Consider the following 23,822-nt stretch of genomic DNA (forward strand, 5'->3'; position numbering starts at 1 on the left):
TCTAAAAATGTAAATATTTCTTGTAGCCAACATTCATACACTGATCACTGTAATAGCCATTTGCTCTGTTTGACCGGAGGGAGGGGTTTGCACAGATCACCCAGACACCCACTCAACACACTGTGACCCAGTTTAATGTGTATAAGCTTGACTAAGGTAGAAGATTTTCCCCTGTGGCTGCGCATCATTATTGGTATGTGGGTAGGCTAACACACAGACAAAGGGTATTGGGGGGGTGGGGAAGGGAACACACACATACACAAGGGGCAAAGTGGTTCAAAATACATAATGGGGTAATGGGGATTACAAGACAGACAAAGGTGTGATTGTATTTAAGAACCACACAATTGATAAGGGTGTTAAAAGGCAAGCATGGATGTAAGTTGGGATACAGACGACGCACACAAGTGGGGTTAGGAAATACACAAAAAGGGTTGGGTGGTGCAGAGGGTTACAGAGTGTGGCATAGAGCGAAATATAAAACATTATACAATCCTGTGGGTCGTTGCCAACATACAATTCTGTCTGGGTGCTGTACCAGGAGCACTGCATGAATTCATGCTTCAATTCCCTCCGGCTGTTGCTAAACATACATCTTTGTGTCGTGCTATACAATTTCCTTTTGCAATGGAAATTCCAATTTTCAGGTAACTGAAAAGCATCCGTTTTCCAGGAGTCCAAATATAAAAAGAAAAACTTGCTTAAAGAAAAGCAAGTTGTTATATTTCTTAAATGCACTGCTGTCATCTTTTGTTGGCTACAGTTTCTATTAATCATGGCAATAAAACCTATTAAAAGGTAAGTGTGTTTTATATATTCCTCAGCAGCGATTCTAGGTGATTGGTACTACCATACTGCCGAGATGCTTTGAAGCATTTCATTTCCCATGGTTCCCTGCATGCAAAAGCTTGGTAATGGGCTATGTGCAGGAATTTGTGGGAATTATGAAATCTGCATTATATTCCAGGCTGTTTAAGAAAGTTTGTTCTAAAATAGATTTAATATGGCTAAAAAAACAAAACAAAATAAATCGTATGAGTATTAATAAAACATATACTATGTTACCGTTACAACGCTGGCTGCTTGCTGAGGATAGTACAAAGAGGCACCGATTCCCATAAAACCAAGAGGATAGATCAATTTCTTTACTCTTGATCCTGTTGGGGTTTCAAAAATGTACAGTTAGCAATATAACAATAAATAAAACTTAGAAGGCTTTGCCAGGATAGAATATATTGTACCTGCATTATTTATTTACACGTTGCAATTCTGCGCTAACTGCAATACAAGCACATTTTAATTGACCAAGGGAGACAAGACATAATATGGAGGATTGCCCTGATCTTTGTTGTGGTAGTACAAATATGGCTAACATGTTGTACTCCAGCAGCTGTGGACTGCAACTCTCACAATGCTCAGTCAGCCACATAGTGAGAAATAAAAGTGCCGTTTTCACAATAGGCAGAAATATTCCAAAAGTCTATGGGAACAAATCACCAAGTAATTTTTATTAATATGAAATGTAAAAAAGAAAAAAAAAAAATAGATTGCTTGATAAGAGTAAAAAAAAAAAATTAAATCTGTGATCATGCACATTTTTCTGTTATCAGCTTATCTATATAAGAAACCAATGTACGTAATTTATTCTCTTGTTAGATGGTATTAGTACCACACTCAGTAAGTGAATGCCAAAATGTCTGGGTTACTTTAGATTTATTTCCTATTTTTAAATAATATGCAGTTGTGTACTGTACTAACCTCTAGCCAGAAACAGACCAACCAGTCCAGCAAACCCGATCAAGCCAAGTCTGGGGTAGAAGCCAGGAGGAGCGTCTTTTACAAATTCGTAAGTAACTATAACAAATAAAACAGAATATGTTGGGGAAATGGATACACAATATTGATATGGCAAAAAGAAACCATTAAACTAGGGGTGTGAACTACTGATAATGGCGTGGCCTTCATTTAATATTGTTGGATAGGCTTTTCAAATAAATAAATAAATATTTTTGGACTTTTAAACTTATTTAATAATATGAAAAAAAAAATCATGTTGTAATATTATTGATATGTTAATATATGTTTTTTAATATATTTAAATTTTTTTTAAGTTTATCCAAAAATATTAAATCAATGTCAATGTTATTTTTTCTTTTACTTACATGAGAACAACCACCAATGTATTATATTTACGTCAACAACAAAAAACTCTACAATTAATTCATTTACCAAATAGGAATTCGGAGGGACAGATGGGTCAGGATTTACAGAAAGAGTCTATGGGTCTGTCATGTGCAGTATGAAATACTGTTTGTATTGTAAAATTATGTCCATTTATCTGTCAAACACATCTTTATCCCAGCCTAAAATTAACTTAGCAGTTACATATTCATACAGCTGGGAAACCACACACTCCTAAGTTATGATCCAATTATTCCAGTTCTATTCTATGATTACCTATTGAGTGATCTACTGCAGTTTCAACTTTTGGCTTGATCTTGGAGTAAGCATCCTGCACAAGAAAAACTCAAATAAGTATACAATATAATGTACCAAAACACTACATAGACACAATACAGTTAAACTTAGTGAAGAGGTTATGCTGTGTAGAGCATGCCCCTGCAGTCTCACTGCTCAATCCTCTGCCATTTAGGACTCAAATCACTTTGTTTATACAGCCCTAGCCACACCTCCCATGGCAGTGGCACACACAGCCTCCTTACACACTTCCTGAAAAAGAGTCTACATTTTTTTAAGAATCCCTTATTGCTGATTCTGTTAAAATTAGACTTTTTGATTATCTGCTTTGTAAATAGCCTGCAACAGCTTCATGTGTGTGAGATCAAAGCTCAATTAAAGTGTGTGCTTTAACATCGGATTGAAAATCAGACCATTTTTTCCAAGGAGGTAGTCAAAGTCACAACTACAGGAGGTGTGGCCAGGGCTACATAAACAGAAACAAAATCGATTTAACTCTTAAATGGCGGATAATTGTGCAGAGAGCCTGCAAGGTCATGATCTATTCATCAAAAGTGGTTAATTGAGCTACAGTTGTTTTGGTGCGTATCATCCCTTTAAGAGACTAGGAAAGGCACTCTACAAGAAAACTATCAAGAGAAAACCATTTGATATTATAACATACAGTTTATACAGCAAAAACATGAATACATTTAATGTGTTAGAATAACTGCTACAGAATGTGCGGATCAAATAATATGTTCATGGAATGTTCTCTGCTCATATATACATTTGACTAGCATGGTTAAGTATGATTTGTGTACACTGTAGAATGCAGTAACAGTACGTGCAGAATCCAGCGATACCCCACATCATTCTTGGCATCTATGAAGACATACCAATGGCAGACAATGCAGATCGGCATCTTTTATTGAAGTCCAAGTCCGCCTCTATGAATACACTTATGCAATAAATGCGTGACTGTACACAAACACTTTTTGTTTTTGCCGAGATGACAAGAGTTGATTATGCCGTTCATTAGGTACTATTTAAATCATCTACATCCCTCTTACAGTGTCCATTTTTGGTTCCTGCACCCTTAAGCGCATTAGTCAATTGTCATACAGTTATTCTGGTTTTACATTGGTTTTATTACTTGAACTTTCTGACTTCTGGCATCCAATCCTGCTATTTGTGTACCTCTAATGTAATGACTTTTGGCTAGTCTTGGATGTGATATTTCATTCTTCTCATTGGCATTAAACCTGGCCACACCAGGGTCTGAAAAAGCCTTTGTATCTTTCCTGCTGTTTTTTTTTTTTGGTACCAGGAGAGCCCTGGAACCCCCACATTATAAGTTAGCCAGTTTTGAACCGTTTGGCTTCTTCCCTGTGTTCCCCTCCCCACCTCCACTACTAATGCCATAGAGTCTGATGTTTCTAAACAGTTTCTGTTAGCTTTCCTGAGCCAAGCCCTGCAATGCATTAGGAAGTTCCAACTCTCTAGCATTAGTAGTAGAGGTGGAGAGCATCGCCCAGCAGACACAGATGCATCCCTAAATATGATACTCCAGGAGAGACTTAGCTTCGATCACAACCATATTTAACCATAGCCCTCAATCTGCAATATATATTTAGAACATATAGATGACATTTTAGATATACGCTCACAAAATGATTCATATTACAATGTGCTGGATATAAATGTTATATCAATAAATACATTAGGAATCTCATCCCTACAATTTTTTTAGTATAATTATTTCCCTAATCATACTTGCTGGCCTGATGATGTTTCTAGCCTCTAGACAAGGAGATGGCACAGATGGTTTGAAGTGCCTTGGTTTCCATAACTGCAAACCCCCCTGGGGAGAACAGAACCTTGCCACAGGCTCCTGGAGGAGCCTGCTTGCCAGCCTCCTGCCTCAGGACTATGGGCCCGCAATATACCTTGACCAATGCACTTTAAAAGGCTCAGTTCATGTGACTTATGTACTTTTGTACTCCAGAAAGAGAGACCGACCGTTAGCCTTGATTCCCTGGAACTGTTTTGGGCATACGACCATGTGCACGATCGGTCAAAATTATTACTTCCATGGAAATCCCGAACCACTGAACCTATCTGGGTGATTTTTGGATATGTTGGTCCCCCAGATCGGGGCTATCAGGGGGTTTGTGGGGTTTCCATGTGTTTTAGGGGTACTTTCGGGATGTTGTTTAAATGTATGTTTTTTGTAAAAACCAAAGAAAAGAAAATGTTACTTGCGCTTTTTCCTTAATCCCTATGTATATTTAGACAAATGGAGGTCATTTAGTTGCTCCAATGGCCATTGGAGGGATGCCCGCCTGCCAACGTCAAGGCAGACCCCCCCTAAGCGGGTCCTAACATTGACCCTTCAGCCTGCTTCCTTGAGCTTCTGGCAAAGATATCTCTAATGAGACAGAAAGGGGTATTTTTTATATACACCCCTTTACTTATTAACCCTTAATAGGGAACACATGGGATGGGTAGCAGCATTGTAACCAGGCTGTGTGATACAAAGTAAATACAAATACAAAAAGAGAAGTCCTGCGCTTAAGCTGCAAGGACTACAACACACATCAGCCCCAATATATAGTAAAAACCAAAGAAAAGAAAATGTTACTTGCGCTTTTTCCTTAATCCCTATGTATATTTAGACAAATGGAGGTCATTTAGTTGCTCCAATGGCCATTGGAGGGATGCCCGCCTGCCAACGTCAAGGCAGACCCCCCCTAAGCGGGTCCTAACATTGACCCTTCAGCCTGCTTCCTTTGGTTTTTACTATATATTGGGGCTGATGTGTGTTGTAGTCCTTGCAGCTTAAGCGCAGGACTTCTCTTTTTGTATTTGTATTTACTTTGTATCACACAGCCTGGTTACAATGCTGCTACCCATCCCATGTGTTCCCTATTAAGGGTTAATAAGTAAAGGGGTGTATATAAAAAATACCCCTTTCTGTCTCATTAGAGATACCTTTGCCAGAAGCTCAAGGAAGCAGGCTGAAGGGTCAATGTTAGGACCCGCTTAGGGGGGGTCTGCCTTGACGTTGGCAGGCGGGCATCCCTCCAATGGCCATTGGAGCAACTAAATGACCTCCATTTGTCTAAATATACATAGGGATTAAGGAAAAAGCGCAAGTAACATTTTCTTTTCTTTGGTATGTTTTTTGTGCCTGGAAATAATTGGTCCAGTGTCCTGGACCTGAGAACCAATGTATTTAAAGTGTGTACCTTGTCATAGTTCCCTCTCAGGTCCAGTGGGGAATGCCCCTGGAATATGTTATGGAAAACCCCTTGCATGGGGACTTGCACATCATGCTGCATGTGGCTCCCATTAAACAGTTCCTCTTCACCCTCAACATAGAGTCTCGTCTCATGTGTGGAGGAAACAGCTATATTCACTCTGGGGATTGCTATAATCATTATACTCCCTTGGATTATAATCACTAGCTCTTGAAAGAGCTATCCTGCTTTACTCTCTGGAGTAGGAGAGGTTCGTCTACTCACTGGAAGCTGAATCCTGGTCTTGGGTCCAGGATAGGTGGAGAACAGCGAGACCCCAACCAAGCTGTAACGCTGGCTGTGGGGTTTACGGTGGTTATGGTGTTTGGTGGAGTGCTTGGAAGTACTCGTGTTGCTAGGAAGCAGTGATTGGCGGAGGCACCCAGTCGGGGTGCCAGGCAGTCCGTCACACCCCCTCCCACTCAAAAAAATAACTCCTATACAGACCACAAGTTCAAAACTCCTTACTTAGTAACAAAATATTAAGGTGACATAGTCCATGTGACCAAAGTCCATAGAAATATGTTCAAGTAATCTAGTAAATGAACAACTTTGCATTAAATTATTTCACAGTACAAATGAAACAATAAATATCACCATTAATAAAGTAATACATCCTGTATTGTTTGTCACAGGATTGGTAAATGTTTAGTCTGTGAGTTCTAGGATAACTCTGGGGACGTTTGCCACTGTGAAAACATCCTGTGCAGTCTTTTAAGTCCCAGCTTTAAACACTACATTCTCTTTCCTGTAACAGATATTTTATAAAGATAATGCCACGCTTATAAAGTTTTCAATCATCTGTGCTAGGTTTGGAGGTTTATATTTGTCTTGCCCATTTAGGAAATGAATTCCTTTGATGCGATGGTAGGTTTCGATGCAAGGGATACGTACACAAACACGGATGCATTTAAAAAATTATGGTGAAATAGCTTGCAATATTTTTTGCATGCTCCTGTATGCATGCTTTTTGCATTTGATGTCAAAAACATTGCCATTATTTATAATGAGTGGCCAGGGATAACCTGACATTTATCAGTATTACAGAGAGAAGAATGGGAATTTACAGATATGCGTGTGACTGAGACACACACACACACACACACTCTTTCTCTCGATTGGGCAAACGCATCAGATTGATACCTGCCTTCCCGCTGTGAACCTTAACCATGATGTTATTTCAATAAAGATTTCTTTTTATTCTCGTTATTTCTTGTGGATTGTTATTTTTCCATCAGAGAAGGAACCTGGTACGTCTACTTAACTCAGGTTTCAGCATACAAAGAGCCTGCATGTGATTCTCAGGGTATATTTTATCTCAATACGGTGCCCTTTATTTAGCTTAGACAATTTCTTGACTCCAGTAGTTCATCTATTTTAACCCCTTAAGGACCAAACTTCTGGAATAAAAGGGAATCATGACATGTCACACATGTCATGTGTCCTTAAGGGGTTAAACACTTGATAAAGAACACATTTTGGAGACCATGGCATTTTTTTTTACATATGTATCACTGTGAATCTATAGTGACATTATAACTGCTTAGGTAATGCCGGTACACAAATATACATAAATGGTACGCCAACCACCAACAAGGAATTTGTTATGTTTATGTCTACAGTGAAAAACATAAATTTGCTGGTCCATAATTATGAATCACCTATAAACAATTACAGTTATAGCTATGTTCTGAGACAAGTTGTATTATGAAGATAGATACAGTAACATCTTTCAGCTTATGAGAAACAGGATGTCCTCCTTCCTGTGTCAACAGTGAACTCTTCAGTGTTTGTTACAATTACTTTACTGTACATTTCAGGGACCTTCGGAAACACGTCATCATGCAAACCGAAAAAAAATGCTGAAAACTATCAAGATAAACATTTTCATATATTATTTAATAGTAATAATTCAATGGTAAGAATTGATTAAAAAGAGTGGTGCTACAATCACGGTGTGCATCACTCCAAACACACAAGTAAAGGTGCAAAATACAATAAATAATGGTGAGAGCACAAAATAAAATATTACCCTAGTCTGTACATACAGTACTGGGATCTGTAACAAACTGGTTTCTCTACTTCGGTTTTTCTAAATGACATTTGACAATTATGTCATTTAGAAAAACTGAAGTAGAGAAACCAGTTTGTTACAGATCCCACTACTGTATGTACAGACTGGGGTAATATTTTATATTATTTTATAGTATTTCCATTAAAGTCACCCAGACAAAAAGGGATATTACAGGAACTGTAGTTTCACAAATAAACCTGATATATTTTATATATGATCTGACAAAACAACTAATTAATAATTAGAGCACTGTAATATTTTGCTGCAGTTGAACAAGGATTAATTTCTGGCTGGAATCTTTTTTTTATACATAAGTGAACACACTATATGTTTAGCAATTGTGTCTTGATAACATTTTAAGGGTTTAGACTTCTCCTACTGTCCCAACAATTTTACAACAATCAAATTCTTGTAAACAATTGCTCCCTTAAGCATGTAACCACCTTGTTATGCAGCGTATAAATGGAGGCTGACATAGACCTCATTGTAACTAATTATGGAGTATCATAAAGCTTGAGAGTTATCTTTGATGCTCCTAGACCAGCGGTGTCCAAAAGGTAGATCCCCAAAATTTGTAGAACTGCAACTCCCATGATGCTTGGCATGTCTTTAGAATGACAAAGCATTATGGAAGCTGTAGTTTTAAAACATACCTTTTGGGTACCCCTGTCCTAGACAATCCAAGCGTGAGTCCAGAGCCCATTGAAAATTAATTACAAAGTTTTCATGCGCTCGAGAAGTTGTTAATTTCTATTTGGGGTAAGAAAGGGAAAGGCCTGTCTGTATGGCTTTAGGAGGGGGAAGGTCTTAGAGAGAAGACGGTCTGCATAATATTAAGTCTTTCACCTCTACAGTTCTCCACTGTTATTGTTCTGTTTCATACCCACCTTGGTTTATATAGCTTACCTTTTAAAGATAAGAGGGTATGAACAGAAATCAGGCCTTGTTTAAAAAGTTCTTTCACATACCTTTTACCAGCTACCTTTTAATCTCTAATAACCCTAGTCACTGGTATTCTAGCAGGGTATAACTTCTTTCAAAATTGGGATCCACATACCTGCTATGCTGCATTGTATGCAATGATGTAGAAAGAAAATAAGTTTGATATCAATTCTACCTGTTGTTTAATTCATGATCAATGAACAGAATAAATAGAAACGAGAATAAATAATGCCTGCTATAAAATGAAGGTTTTGTGTGCAAGTAAACTGGAATGTTTCATAACCTTAAAGGGACACTATAGTCACCTGAACAACTTTAGCTTAATGAAGCAGTTTTGGTGTATAGAACATGCCCCTGCAGCCTCACTGCTCAATCCTCTGCCATTTAGGAGTTGAATCCCTTTGTTTATGAACAGAAGAAGTGTGGGCGTGTCCATTTCCAAAAGTTTCTTGTAAGGCCACCAGCACCGGTAAGAAATTGTGTTGGTACAGGCGGGTCAAGTGTTTTGTGATCCATATCCCTAAGTATTTAATAGCAAAGTTGCTCCACCGGAAGGGAAAGGAAGTTAATTAACATTGTGGATTTAGAGTAAATTATTATTATTACGTTTGAGAGAGCTCCATACGTTTATAATTACAACATGGCATTAGGTAAGGTTGATTCTGGGGGATGCGATGAAGAACAATAAATCATTGGCATACGCCATAACAATATGTAGGTCTTGTCCTGTCCCTGTTCTACTTACGTTTGGGTTTTCTGTGATGGCCCAATGAAATGCTTAGAGGGAATGGATGAAGAGCAGTGGTGATAGGGGGCATCCTTGCCTGGTTACATTGCGGATCACGTCCACGTTGGGAATGAGGCCTACCTGGTCTGGGTCAACTAGGTTTGGTAGAAATGGTTTCAACCTGGTCGTAGGATTTTGGCAAAGAGTTTTATGTCGCAATTAAGAAGGTATATGGGTCTGTAGCTCAAACACTGCTCTGTGTCTTTACCCTCTTTAGAGGACTGTGCCATTTTAAGGCTAAAATCCATGGATAAATACGTTGCAGCAAAGTATATCAATAGAATCATATTATTTAACACCAAATAAAACAAAAACATAAAATTAGTCAATCCACTTTACTAGTTTCCTATCTAGTAATCTGATTTTAGATTTATAAGATAACTTATCAATCAAAAATAGCCTTATGCTCATTACTAACACTATTCAATGTCCATACAAAAGAGGTTCCCATTGCTAATAATGTATAAATATTTATATATTTTATGTATGAAATGGCTTTTCACCGCTGCCACTACTACAGGGTTATTTACTAAACAAAGAATTGTCAGGAATTCAAAGAGAATTTCAATTCAGCTATTTTAGCCTTAAATTTGAAATTCACTTCAAATTCATGGCAATTCTCATTTTAGTGAATTACTGTGATTGTGTACAATTTCATAATCTTATTGATATTCATAGTACAGTATTTGTGGTTTTGAAATAATATATCAGTGTTAGTGGTATAAATAGGTGAAAAAAGATAAATATGTACTAGGATGTATGCATGTGTCTTCCCTTGTGTGTACTGTATGCACAGTGTCAGTGTGTGGCCCACATTCTAGGATACAGCACTGGGAATTGGGTTATAGGCAAATGCAAATACGTGTGCAATCCTGGGCATGGTGGGAGTAAGCATTAGGCAAGTATAATTAATTACAGAAAAATTCCGGCTTTCTTTTAATCTATACATTGGATTAAAGCGCAGCATTTTGATACATAATTTTAATGGACTGCGTAATCTACATATGGGGATATCAAATATTCTTCAAAGAATGTGTAAACGGCTGATGAATGTACACAATCACTTGTACATGTAAATGGTCTACTGCAAAAACACAAACATTCTGTTTAGAGAACTTGATTTAATTCTCAGAAGGTTAATTTACATTTGCTGTGCCGTGTTTGTGCATGTTCGCTCTAAGACCACATACAGTATAGATATCGTTTTCTCTAAGGCATCAAGTAGGTTACTAGCTATTAATAAACTACAATCATTATGTTTCTATGCTAGCATAATAACCAAGGGAGATGCAGGTTTTTTTTTTTAAAACAGGATATGTTAGCAGCTTACTTAAATGCTTACAAATGGTTTGCAAACAATGTCTACCAGCTTTTTCATTTGTCCAAAAAATACATATACACAAACACACACAGTTTTACACAATAGTTTAAAAACACGATATATACACACATACATATATATATATTATATATAGTCTATGTGCTGTATTCACACAGTCTTTCAAAGGGACTCAGCAGTTTCATTATTTAACACCAATGAACTGGCTTAAAAATTGGTAATTATTGGCATTATTTTATCTTGCACATTCACAGTTATATAGAGAGGAGAGAGAGGTGTTATAAATATCTTAGTGTAAATGTGCTCAGTTGTACCTGACACCAGCCAGTATAAGGTGTGATCGAATGTCTCAGCCATGAGATTCCATCCTCCAGCTGTGTCTGACTTTTTTCAACATATTTAGCTTCTTGAACTGGCGTAGAATATAGAGAAAGCTGCAGAAACAAAAAAAAAATTATAAATACACGAGGACAGTAGTGATATAACGATTATACCAGGACTACTACTCTTCATGAAAAAACTATTTTGTCGCTGCCAATTTATTCCTTTCTATGAGTGTAAACCTCTGTGTGCTGTGTGTATGTCACACTGTATTTTTCTGTGTATATGTGCATGTTTACTTACCAATATCGGTCTATAAGTTTCTGTATTTTGTTCTGTGTTTCTTTAAAATTAGCCCTTCATCTTTAAAGGACATCTAAGCACAAAAACACCCAATTCTTAAAGTTATGGTTTTGGTGCATAGCTGCTGCCCTGACAAATGCCTCTAGAAGTGGTCAAACAGCCACTAGAGACACTTACTTACTGAGGACTTTCAGTAAGTGGATTTATATTTCTGTATGAGAACCATCTAATTGACTGAATGTCCTCTTGGGAAGCATTGGATTGGCCTGGCCAGCCCTAGATTACCAGTGATTTTGCCTAGTGTTATTGTTGTTTTAAACCAAGCCGGGTACACTCTTTAATTAAAAATAAACATATCTACACGTTACGTGTTCATGTAATGTTGTGCAGTCTTGGCTATTGTGGAAATAATTAAAGAGGAAAGCAGATTTACAGTAAATATACTTCCTTGTTTAACCTGAAAAAGAACAAACAATGGTTTTGTAAAGTAATAACACCAGGTTGGTTGAAGCCAGAGTAGATTTGTATTTCAATGTTTCCCTAACACAAGTATCACACAGCCAGCCCTAACTCCCATATACATATATATATATATATATATATATATATATATATATATATATATATATATATATATATATATATATGTGTATCATATATGTATCATTGCTTATAATATGGAAAGGGACTCTCCATACATACATAATAAATAGATAGATAGATAAATAGAGAGAGAGAGAGAGAGAGAGAGAGACTTTCCATATTATAAGCAATGTGTTATTCTTTATTTAACCCCTTAAGCACTGAGCCAAATGTACACGTTGTGAACAAAACAAAACGTAAACAAAACCTGGCATTTGCGCTATATGTCTGTCCAATCGTAATTCACCTCTTTCATATTAAATGCACCCAGGGCCGGTGCTAGGATTTTTAGTTACATAGGCGAAGATGCATTTTGGCGCCCCTCACCCTCCTTTAAAAAAAATAAATGCATCTTCACCTGTGTGTATTTCCTCCCAAGCCACAGGCATCATTTTTCAGTCACACAGGTACACTGTCATACAAACACAGAAATACTCATACAGAGACATACAGACACAGACACATACAGTCAGAGACATACAGGCAAATACATACATGAAGGTATATAAAGACATGCATACATACAGAGGCATACCGTCATACAGACACATACAGGCATACATAAACATACAGGCATACATAAACATACAGGCATAGAAAGACATGCATGCATACAGAGACATACCACCATACAGACACATACATATATACAGGCATACAGAAACATACATACAAAGACATACAGGCACATGCATACAGAGACATACAGGCATACATAAACATACAGGCATACATACATGCATACAGAGACATACCGCCATACAGGCACATACATATATACAGGCATACAGAGACATACAGGCATACAGAAACATACATACAAAGACATACAGGCATACATACATACATACATACAGAGACATACATACACATACATACGTACATACAGAGACATACATACACATACAGAGACATACAGGCATACATAAACATACATACAAGACATACAGACAGAGACATACATACTTACATACATACATACAGAGAGAGACATACAGACAGAGACATACATACTTACATCAGTTCAATCTTGTCCCCTGGGTGCATTCTGTCCGGCTCTGTGGAGTCCTGTCCTGCAGCCCAGCCTCATCACTGGGCGCCAGTCGCGCTGTGCGGTACACAGGGAGCAGGGATATGATGTCATTCATATCCCCGCCCCCTCCACACAGCCTGCGGCAGTCGGCAGACACCAGGGTAGGAGGCTGGGCGGGTCGAGGCTGGGCTCCGCGGGAGGGAATCTATGGGCTGCGCTCGGCCACGCTACAAATTGTAACCGGCTGGAGGGGAGCGCAGTGCGCTTCCCTCCTTCCGGTCAGCCTGACATTGCGCCCCCAGGGCTGGTGCGCCCTAAGGCGGCCGCATGGGCCGCCTTATGGTAGCGCCGGCCCTGAATGCACCCTCCCTTATTATATATAATTTTATTCAGGGGAAACAGGGCTTTCATTTAATATCAAATATTTAGCTATGAAACATAATTTCAATATGAAGAAAATAAGAAAACATTTTTTTTTTTAGATCTACGTGACATTTTAACTGTCAATGTCATAATACTGTTTGCTTTTACTGCAATAAAATACACATATTTGTATTCAGCAAAGTCTCACGTGCAAAACAGCACCCCCTCTGTACAGGTTTTATGGTGTTTTGGGAAGTTACAGGGTCAAATATAGCACGTTACATTTGAAATTGAAATTCGCCAGATTGGTTACGTTGCCTTTGGGACTGTATAGTAGCCCAGAAATAAAATTTACACCCATAATGGCATACCATTTGCAATAGATGACATAGAAGACAACCCAAGGTATTGCAAATGGGGTATGCCCAGTCTTTTTTAGTAGCCATTTGGTCACAAACACTGGCCAAAGTTAGCGTTAGTATTTGTTTGTGTGTGAAAAATGCAAAAAACTTTTGGCCAGTGTTTGTGACTAAGTGGCTACTAAAAAAAGACTGGACATACCCCATTTGCAATACCTTGGGTTGTCTACTATTGCAAATGGCAAGTCATCATAGGGGTAATTTTCATTCTTGGGCTACCATAGGGTCAGAAAGGCAACGTAAGCAATCTGGCTTACGTAAGCAATCTGGCTTAAATTAATGTGAAAAAAATGAAACACAAGCCTTATATTTGACGCTGTAACTTTTGAAAACACCATAAAACCTGTACATGAGGGGTACTGTTGTACTCGGGAGACTTCGCTGAACACAAATATTTGTGTTTCAAAACAGTAAAAAGTATTGCAGCAATAATATCGTCCGTGTAAGTGCTGTTTGTGCATGAAAAATGCAAAAACCGTAACTTTTACTGGCGATATCATCGTTGTAATACATTTTACTGTTTTGAAACACTAATATTTGTGTTCAGCGAAGTCTCCCAAGTAAAACAGTACACCCCATGTACAGGTTTTATGGTGTCTTGGAAAGTTATAGGGTTAAATATAGTGCTAGCAAATTAAATTCCCTATACTTTCGGCATGGGTTGTCAGGCAGGTCCCGCTAATTGTAATTAATTAGGATACCTAATTATGTAAAAATATTACATAAATATATGTGTAGAATTAATATATATATATATATATATATATATATATATATATATATATATATATATATATATATATATATATATATATATATATATATACATACATACATATGTGTATATATAAAATCCTGGTTCCCCGCACTCAGTTTAACCGGTCTTGTTCAGTGCCTCGGTGCAACAACTCCAGCCTCTCCATTTATTCCCGAAAGAGGGCACTCAGAGGACTTGAATAAACTTCAAATAAATGCTTTATTGAGCAATAATGTGCAGAAATATGCAGTTCAAGTCGACGTTTCAGTCCAGACGGACTTTTATCAAGACCTTGATAAAAGTCCGTCTGGACTGAAACGTTGTCTTGAACTGCATATTTCTGCACATTATTGCTCAATAAAGCATTTATTTGAAGTTTATTCAAGTCCTCTGAGTGCACTCTTTCGGGAATATATGTGTATATATACGTATATATATAGAATTTTTTTAATATTTTTATTTATATATAGGTATATAGTGATATATACGAATATACTTATGTATAGATATATATATTATTTTGTTCTATAATTATATATTAATAGTAAAATACACCTAGACAGTGTATGTATGTATATGTGTGTATATATATATATATATATATATATATATATATATATATGATCTAAGTATATTATTATTATTTTTTTACACTTATTAACTTTTTTTTATTTGAATTCAGCCAGCAGGGGGACTGTCATTACAGGCAGTCCCCCTGCTGGCAATGCCTCAGCCAGCTAACCCAGCCATGTGATTGTGAGGTCCTCGCAAGGACCTCACTCTCACATGGCCGGGCCCCCCAGGAGGAAGGACGTGCTCTATAGTCAAGTTTCAGTTCAGCTCACACTGATCTCTCATTTGGTTGAGTTACACTGCATACTTGCCAAACAAGAAGACATTTTGAGTAAAGGGGAGGGCATAGCAATGGGGGTGGAGTTATGTTGCAGAAAGTAGCAAAACTTTATTTATTTTTTAGAAAAAAATAATGATATTTGAATGTGGAGACAAATAGAGCTTGAATGTGAGGCTAAAACAGAACTAAAAATCAAATGCACGTAAGTTGTGTTGGTGCCTGCAATGTATCTTGTTGTTAACAGTACAGAAATCAGATTTAAATTACCTCCTCCACTTTTATGAACTCTTTGGGAGTCTTTACTTCACCACTGGATGCATGTACACGGAGAGATGCAAAACTCAGGCTAGCAGGAACAGCCGCCAGACCCAGCACCTGGTCAATAAACAGCACTTGGTTAAAATTCAGATACTGCATTAAAGCTTGCATTTACCTAATTTTACATTTTATTGCCAAAACATTTTTAATCTACATAACCCTGTATATCAAGAAAAAAAATAGCTTTAGGTTATATTTTACAGTACATCAAATTCCTATCAACACTTTGCATTTTAATACTTAACCAGTGCTAGTGTCATCAGAACAATTTTTTTTTTTTTAAATAAGTTGACAAATTGAGCATCAAGTTGCAATATGTCAGGAACACACAAAATGCAGTTCTGCATAAGCCTGAAGAGCACCACCTGGTAGTATAGGAGCCTCAGAGCCTGGTAGGGACCCTGGTAAGATGACAAAACATTGCTACATGGATTTCCCCATTACTGGGGAACCAAGACAGGGTACTCCTGGCATCATAAGTACTACAACTACAATCATGTGTGGATTACATTGGACCTATATAAGTAAAGGCGCAAAACAGGCTTTATGTTTGATTAACGCTTTACTACATGCCTAAAAAAAAAGCCCAAATTTCAAGAAAACAAAACAAACAAAGAAATTATTATAAGTCAAGCTATCTCCTAACCAAAGAACATACATATACATACAGTTAAACGGGCACAGGACACAAAAGTGATAAGAAAAAAATCCCATCAAATTAGTGGATTTGGTTATTTCAACTATACTCAATGCAGATAGATATATACAATAAAACAAGTACACATTGCCAGGTATACTTTGATATCTGTAGATTTAGATATGGGTAGTAAAAGTACCGGTATTTTAAAGGAGAGCGGAAGCAAATGAAAGTGTGAACAAAGGGGAGCGGTGCAGAAGTAAGAAAGAAGTGAGGTCTAAAGGAACACTATAGGGTCGGGAACACAAACATGTATTCCTGACCCTATAGTGTTAAATCCACCATCTAGCCCACCTGGTCCCTCTAAATATAGTGAAAATATAGTCAAATATTACTTTTCTTCAAGTCTGCAGCTGCTGACTCTGCCTCTGATCTGACTGCTCAGCTGACATTATCAGAAGTGACTCTATGAGCCAATCACAATGCTTTCCCATAGGATTGTCTGAGACTGTCAAGGAGGCAAATCACCGGGCAGAGCCAGTACAAGTCAAACACAGCCCTGGCCAATCAGCATATCCTCCTACAGATGCTTTGAATCAATGCAGCTCTATGAGGAAAGTTCAGTGTCTCCATGCAGAGGGTGGAGACACTGAATGTAAGTGTTGCACACTGTGCAGCACTGCCCCAGGTAGCCATCTGAGGCGTGGCCAGAGGAGGTATCCCTAGGCTGTAATGTAAACACTTTCTCTGAAAAAACAATTTACTGCAAAAAGCCTGAAAAGAATGATTATACTCACCAGAACAAATACAATAAGCTGTAGTTGTTCTAGTGACTATAGTGTCCCTTTAACCCCTTAGTGACCGTGGACGTAGAGGGTATGTCAGACATAAAACGGTCCTTAAGACTGCAGACGCCTCCAGCTGCTCTAAGGGTATTGCAGCGATGCCTCAATGTTGAGGCATCCTGAAATACCCCCCTGACTGCCGGGCCCCTGAGTGATTGCTCCCCTGGAGCGATCATTCCAGGTTTCCCCATGTGGAGCCCGGCAGTAGATTGCAGAGCATCGGAAGCTATCCGGCAGGCTTCCGATGCTCTGCCTGTATGTGGAGTGCATCGAGGGGTCGAGGCACTCAATGATGAATAAAAAATTACTAACCCCCTCCCATTCACTTACCCGATTGCCGCCATTCCCCCGCCGGCGATCGGTCTTCTCCGTCTGGGGGGGACTGTCTGATCTTATCTGACTTATCTTTCCTGCAGCTCCCTTCTCTCTCCTGCGTTCCGGTCAGCTCCCTCTGCAAGTCTCACGAGAGCCGCGGGGTCAGAGCTCCGCGCGGCACTCACACCGCAAGACTTGCAGAGGGAGCTGACCGGAACGCAGGAGAGAGAAGGGAGCTGACAGGAGCTGCAGGGAAGGTAAGTAAACGCTCTCTGCCAGCCCCCTCCTACACAGCCCATCCACTGGACCACAAAAAATAAATAACATAAAAATGTAAATAATATATAAAAAATATATATATATTAAAATAATATTAAAAAACATTATAATAATAATATAAAAAATAATAATAAAAATGCCCACCCCCCACCAAGGCTCTGCATCACATACTCATACACACACACTGCACTCATTACATACACACACTGCATTCATTACATACACACTGTAAATAAATATTCAATTAATATAATTTTTTGGGGATCTAATTTTATTTAGAAATTTACCAGTAACTGCTGCATTTCCCACCCTAGTCTTATACTCGAGTCAATAAGTTTTCCCATTTTTTGGGGGGTAAAATTAGGGATCTCGACTTATATTCGGGTCGACTTATACTCGAGTATATACGGTAATATATCTATATATAATATGTGTGTATATATAATATCCCTCCACCTCCCCCTCTCTGTTCCTGTACGTCCAGTTGTCTGGTTAAAATGACACGTCTGTTAGTCCGCCCATTGTACAGCGCTACGGAATCTGATGACGCTATACAAATAATAAAATAATAATATCTAAATTATATATAAATGTCATACGAAGTGTATTTTTTTATTAATATATGCATATAGTAATATAAAAATACACACACATATATATATAATATATATAACAACTATATGTCTATATATAGTAATATATATATATATATATATATATACACATATACACACACACACACATATATATATATATATATATATATAATAAACAAATAAAAAAATTAAAAAAAACGTAAAAATAATAACAAAACATGTAAATGATATATATATATAATGATATATATATATAAATTTTATTCTAACTGTATTTTGAGATATATATATATATATATATATATATATATATATATATATATATATATAAATAAATAAATAAAAAGATAAATAGCTTGGCACTCTCCTTACTTGTAATCCAATAAATCTGCCTGGGTGCAAACGGTAATGTGTTCCATATATAACCAAAAAAGAAGAATCCAGGATGTACAAGTGTGCATCCTGGATTCTTCTTTTTTGGATATAGAGATAGAGATATATATATATATATATATATATATATATATATATAATCCAAAGCGGTAGCAGCACTCACGGTCCAGATAAAAAATCAAAATTTTATTAAAGCATATTTAAAATGATCGACGTTTCAGTCCACTACACGGGACTTTCCTCAATATCAACAGTTCTGTTGATCTTGAGGAAAGTCCCGTGTAGTGGACTGAAACGTCGATCATTTTAAATATGCTTTAATAAAATTTGGATTTTTTTATCTTGACCGTAAGTGCTGCTACCTCTTTGGATTTCTTGGATATTTAAAGCCTTGGCTTAGCACCCGGCACACAAGGGACATTTAAAGCGTGAGTGCAAGAGCATTTTTTCACATATATATATATATATATATATATATATATATATAATACACAAGATCCATTATATATATATATAGCGCAGAAAGTGGATGGCTGCACTCATGGTCTACCAAGTAAAAATTAACTTTTATTGTGACATATTAAAATCAGGATCAACGTTTCAGTCCTCTCTAAGGACTTTCATCAGGATCATCCTGATGAATCCTGATGTATTACTCGGTAGACTTCACTGAACACAAATATTAGTATTTCAAAACAGTAAAACATATCACAGCGTTGATATTGTCAGTGAAAGTGACGTTTTTTGCATTTTTCACACACAAACGGCACTTTCACTGATGATATTGTTGTGATACGTTTTACAGTTTTCTGTTTAGCGAAGTCTCACGAGTATAACAGTACCTCCCATGTACAGGTTATATAAGGTCATTTTTTTCACATTGAAATTTGCCAGATTGGTAATGTTGCCTTTGAGAGCGTATGGTAGCCCAGGAATGAGAATTACCCCCATGATGGCATACCATTTGCAAAAGAAGACAACCCAAGGTATTGCAAATGGGGTATATTCAGTGTTTTTTAGTAGCCACTTAGTCACAAACGCTGGCCAAAGTTAGTGTTCATAATTGTTTTTAGCATTTTTAACACACAAACAAATATAAATGCTAACTTTGGCCAGTGTTTGTGACTAAGTGGCTACTAAAAAAAGACTAGACATACCCCATATTGAATACCCTGGGTTGTCTACTTTTCAAAAATATATGGTTTCATGGGGTAAATTACTTGCCGGCTTTAAAAATGTCCCAAATAGGACATGGGTGCATGATGACCAGCTGTGAAAATTTCAATTTGGAAAACAGGAATGCGCACCCTCTAAATAAGGTCTTTAGCCCCCAGAAAGTCCGACACACCAAATATTGGGGTGTTCTTTGGCAGTAACACCTAACAGGAGCTGAGAATCCATGCCTAAAATAGAATGTGTGTGAAAAATAACACATAAAAATGACTACCCAAAAGTTTGACAAAGACTGGTGGTAGAATTAGTGCATGGAAAGTAATAAAATACCACCATTTGAAATACCCTAGGGCATGTACTTTTCAAAAATATATGTTTTGATGGGGGTAAATTACATTGTCCGGCTTCAAAAATGTCCCAAATGGGACATGGGTGCATGATGACCAGCTGTGAAAATTCCAAGTTGGAAAACAGGAATGCACACCCTCCAAATAAGGTATTTTAGCCCCCAGAGAACGAGACGCACCTGTACATGGGTGTTATCACTGTACTCAGGAGATGTTGCTGAACACATATTGGGGTGTTCTTTGGCAGTAACCCTTAAAGTTATCAGTACATGTATTCTTAAATTTATTTTTTTAATTTGGCATAGATTGGTGGTAAAATGGTTGCAAGAAAAGAGTCAAAATACCCCAAGTTTAATACTTTAGGTTGTCTTCTTTTACAAAATATATACATGTGAAGGGTTAATTAGGGATTCCTGATAGAGATCAGTGTTACAATGTAACTTTGGCTACTTTTTGGTGGGATAAGTGGTTTGGTAAGAGCAAAGTGCTACTTGTACATGTAGCCCTATAACTTGCCAAAAAAAAGCAAAGAGCATGTTAACATTGGGTATTTCTAAACTCAAGACAAAATGTAGAAACTATTTATCATGGGTGTTTTTGGGCGGTTGTAGATGCTTAACAGACTTTGGGGGTCAAAGTTAGAAAAGGTGTGTTTTTTTTTTTTAATTCTTTATTTTTCTTGTGCATGTAAAGACATTTAACATTTTGTCTTGCGATGCCACAACAGCATTAGCAAGCCGATTAAGAACAGTAGGTTTAACATGGCATGCGATTTGACAGCACATTTTTATATTAATATCAGGCTAGAGCCGGAACAGTTATGTCAAGATAAGAAATACGATTTAAACTAAAGGTTATGATATTTTAAGCGTAGTTCCACGAGTGGTTAATTTAAGCATTTGCATCCGATTTATAATACAAGCTAAATACCAGCTGAGAAATGGCGTCTATTGTACTGGTTCTCGTCGTGGTTTGTAGGCATAACAGCGTTAAACACCACAACAGTGTACATAGGGGTATACAAGTTAGAGACTGTGGCATGGGTATAATCAAAGCAGGTATGAACCGCTGGCTGTTTATCTCTATCATTCTAGTATACAAGGCAGAGATCTGGTTAACGTTAGGACCTAAAAAGCAGAGCGAGTGCTAAACAAGGAGAACGTATCAGGCAGCCGCTTTTTGCATGCGTATAAGGGTCCCAGATAGGCTGGCATCAGTGGGTAAGGTGTGGAAGTCCCGTCAGTGACAGTTAGTGCTTAAAGTTTGACCCCTTATGGTACGGCTGTACTCAGCGAGATTGTGTTCAACCTATGCCCACAGATGGGAATCGAAAGTCCTGTGTGTTGAGGGCTAGGGAGGCTGCAGCACTCTGGTGGTTCCGTTGGGTATCCCTCCCGCCCCAGGCTGGCTTGCTGGTCTGCTTCCTCTCACCACGGACATGGGGGTTTTTGGGGTTCCGGCCCCATCCGTGCTAGGGGCAAGCGGGGAGTCTTGGTGGTAAACTGCTGCTGATTGCAGGCGATCCTCCGCCGGTGTGGGTGATGCCTTGGGGCTCTGCAACTGGTGGCCCTCGGCCTGGGTGATCTCCTGCCAGGAGGTTTGTATGCTGGAGAGGCATGGGTGATCAGAGGGGGTCCACTCACCGCCCGGCTTTCAACCTCCTTGTTGTCCTCTCGGCGTTGGGGAGCTGCAGCAGTTTGGCGTGCGGCCAGCGCGGCCCAGAAGCAGTCAAATATCTCATCTAGTCTCCTCTGCGTTATCTGCTCGGGAGTGAGAGGTGCCGTCTCAGGGCGCTGGGTGTCTGGTTCCTGCTGTTTGTTCCGAGCCGCCATTTTATGTGCATCTGCTGGGTCCATAGGGGGGGGAACAGGGCTGAGAGGCAAACTTGGGAGGGCACAGTGTCGGTCTCTCAGAGCGGGGGATCGGCCGCTCCACCCGTCCGGTGACCTTGCTAGGCCTCACTCCCACCAGCTCCGTCGGATGTTCCGTGCACCCGCAGGCAGTAAACCCGGGATCCTCGGCTGGCCCCAGAAGCAGGTAGGTCCCGATTTGTGGCTTTTTTGGCTGGTTGGGTAGCTATAATCAGGCTGAATTACAGGGTTTGAGCTCAGAGCTCTCATGAGGCACGTCCAGCCGCCATGCTGTCCAGGCCCCGCCCCCCAAGGTGTGTTTTTTTAAAAACAAATCTAATCATATTTTATAAATTTTTTATAGTACATTATATGATATGATGAAAATAATGGTATTTTTAGAAAGACCATTTAATGGCGAGAAAAACAGTATATAATATGTGTGGGTACAGTAAATGAGTAAGAGGAAAATTACAGCTAAACACAAACACAGCAGATATGTAAAAACAGCCCTGGTTCCAAACGGTAAGAAAATTGAAAAGCTGTCTGGTCACTAAGGGGTTAAGGAAGTGAACCCTGGAAGAGGCACTCAGACTGATAAAGAGTGTCTTGACTTATTCAAGGAGGGAGATAATCAATGCATGAACAAGTGCCTTAGTTACATCTTGTGTTAGAAATGTGTGGATATTAGCCATCATTTAAACATGAAAATGTAGATATTTTAGAGGTTGCCATTATGTGGCACGTGAAAGAGATCTTAAAGTAAACAATTAGTCCACTTCTAATAGAGTCATGACATAACATGTTTTGATGTTCATGGGAAACTCAATTATGCCAAAGTGTTAGAATTATATTTAATTGATACTCCAAACTTCCTGAAGCACTTTAGGGCTTAACCGACTGTCTTCCTTGTCCCCATTCATAAATAACAAAAATTTGTTTAATGCATACCATAATTTTCTTTTCCTGACCATTTTACATGGCAACATTGACTCATGGGTTAACCCCTCCCCTCACAGCAGATGGTCCTGACCAGCTCTTTGAGGGACACAGATGGCACTGACCAGCTCTGTGGGACAAAGATATTACTGGGAAGCTGGGCACAGGTATGGGTCTAGTTTTTGGGGGACAAAGCTGGCACTGTAGGAAGTTTGTAACATGTTACGTGGTGAAGTTGGGGGTGGATTGGTTTCGGTGAAGTTGAGGGTGGATTGGTTTCCATATAAAATGGTTGTGTTAAAAAGATTTTATGTTTATGAAGGGGAAGAGTTAGCAATATAACCATGTCCACCTGAGGGCACCAAAAATGTTCATGCATCCAGGTGTCAGAGTCCCTCTGATCAGCCCTGAGCACATCATTCAGATAGTGAAGAATATCAGGATGAACCATAGACATTGTGGTAACTACTAATTATAAGTAGAATTTCGGCAAACACTATAAGGACATAGATTCAAAGATAAAAATACTGTAAATAGT

The 23,822-nt window shown here is 38.3% G+C and overlaps 1 protein-coding gene across 2 annotated transcripts in view; it reads right to left on the reverse strand.

Annotated features, from left to right (window-relative positions):
* Nucleotides 1–23,822, reverse strand: part of APOO (apolipoprotein O) — a 94,149-nt gene that overhangs the window by 14,175 nt on the left and 56,152 nt on the right. For both annotated transcript variants that reach the window (XM_063450096.1, XM_063450095.1), the window contains exons 2-6: nt 15,860–15,967; nt 11,216–11,335; nt 2,458–2,512; nt 1,759–1,854; nt 1,066–1,157 (exon numbers count right to left, since the gene is read on the reverse strand). In XM_063450096.1, coding sequence (XP_063306166.1) covers nt 1,066–1,157; nt 1,759–1,854; nt 2,458–2,512; nt 11,216–11,335; nt 15,860–15,967 — 471 coding nt within the window. The remainder of the gene's footprint in view (nt 1–1,065; nt 1,158–1,758; nt 1,855–2,457; nt 2,513–11,215; nt 11,336–15,859; nt 15,968–23,822) is intronic.

The sequence above is a fragment of the Pelobates fuscus genome, chromosome 1 (genome assembly GCF_036172605.1).
Source record: "Pelobates fuscus isolate aPelFus1 chromosome 1, aPelFus1.pri, whole genome shotgun sequence".
NCBI classification, from domain to species: domain Eukaryota; kingdom Metazoa; phylum Chordata; class Amphibia; order Anura; family Pelobatidae; genus Pelobates; species Pelobates fuscus.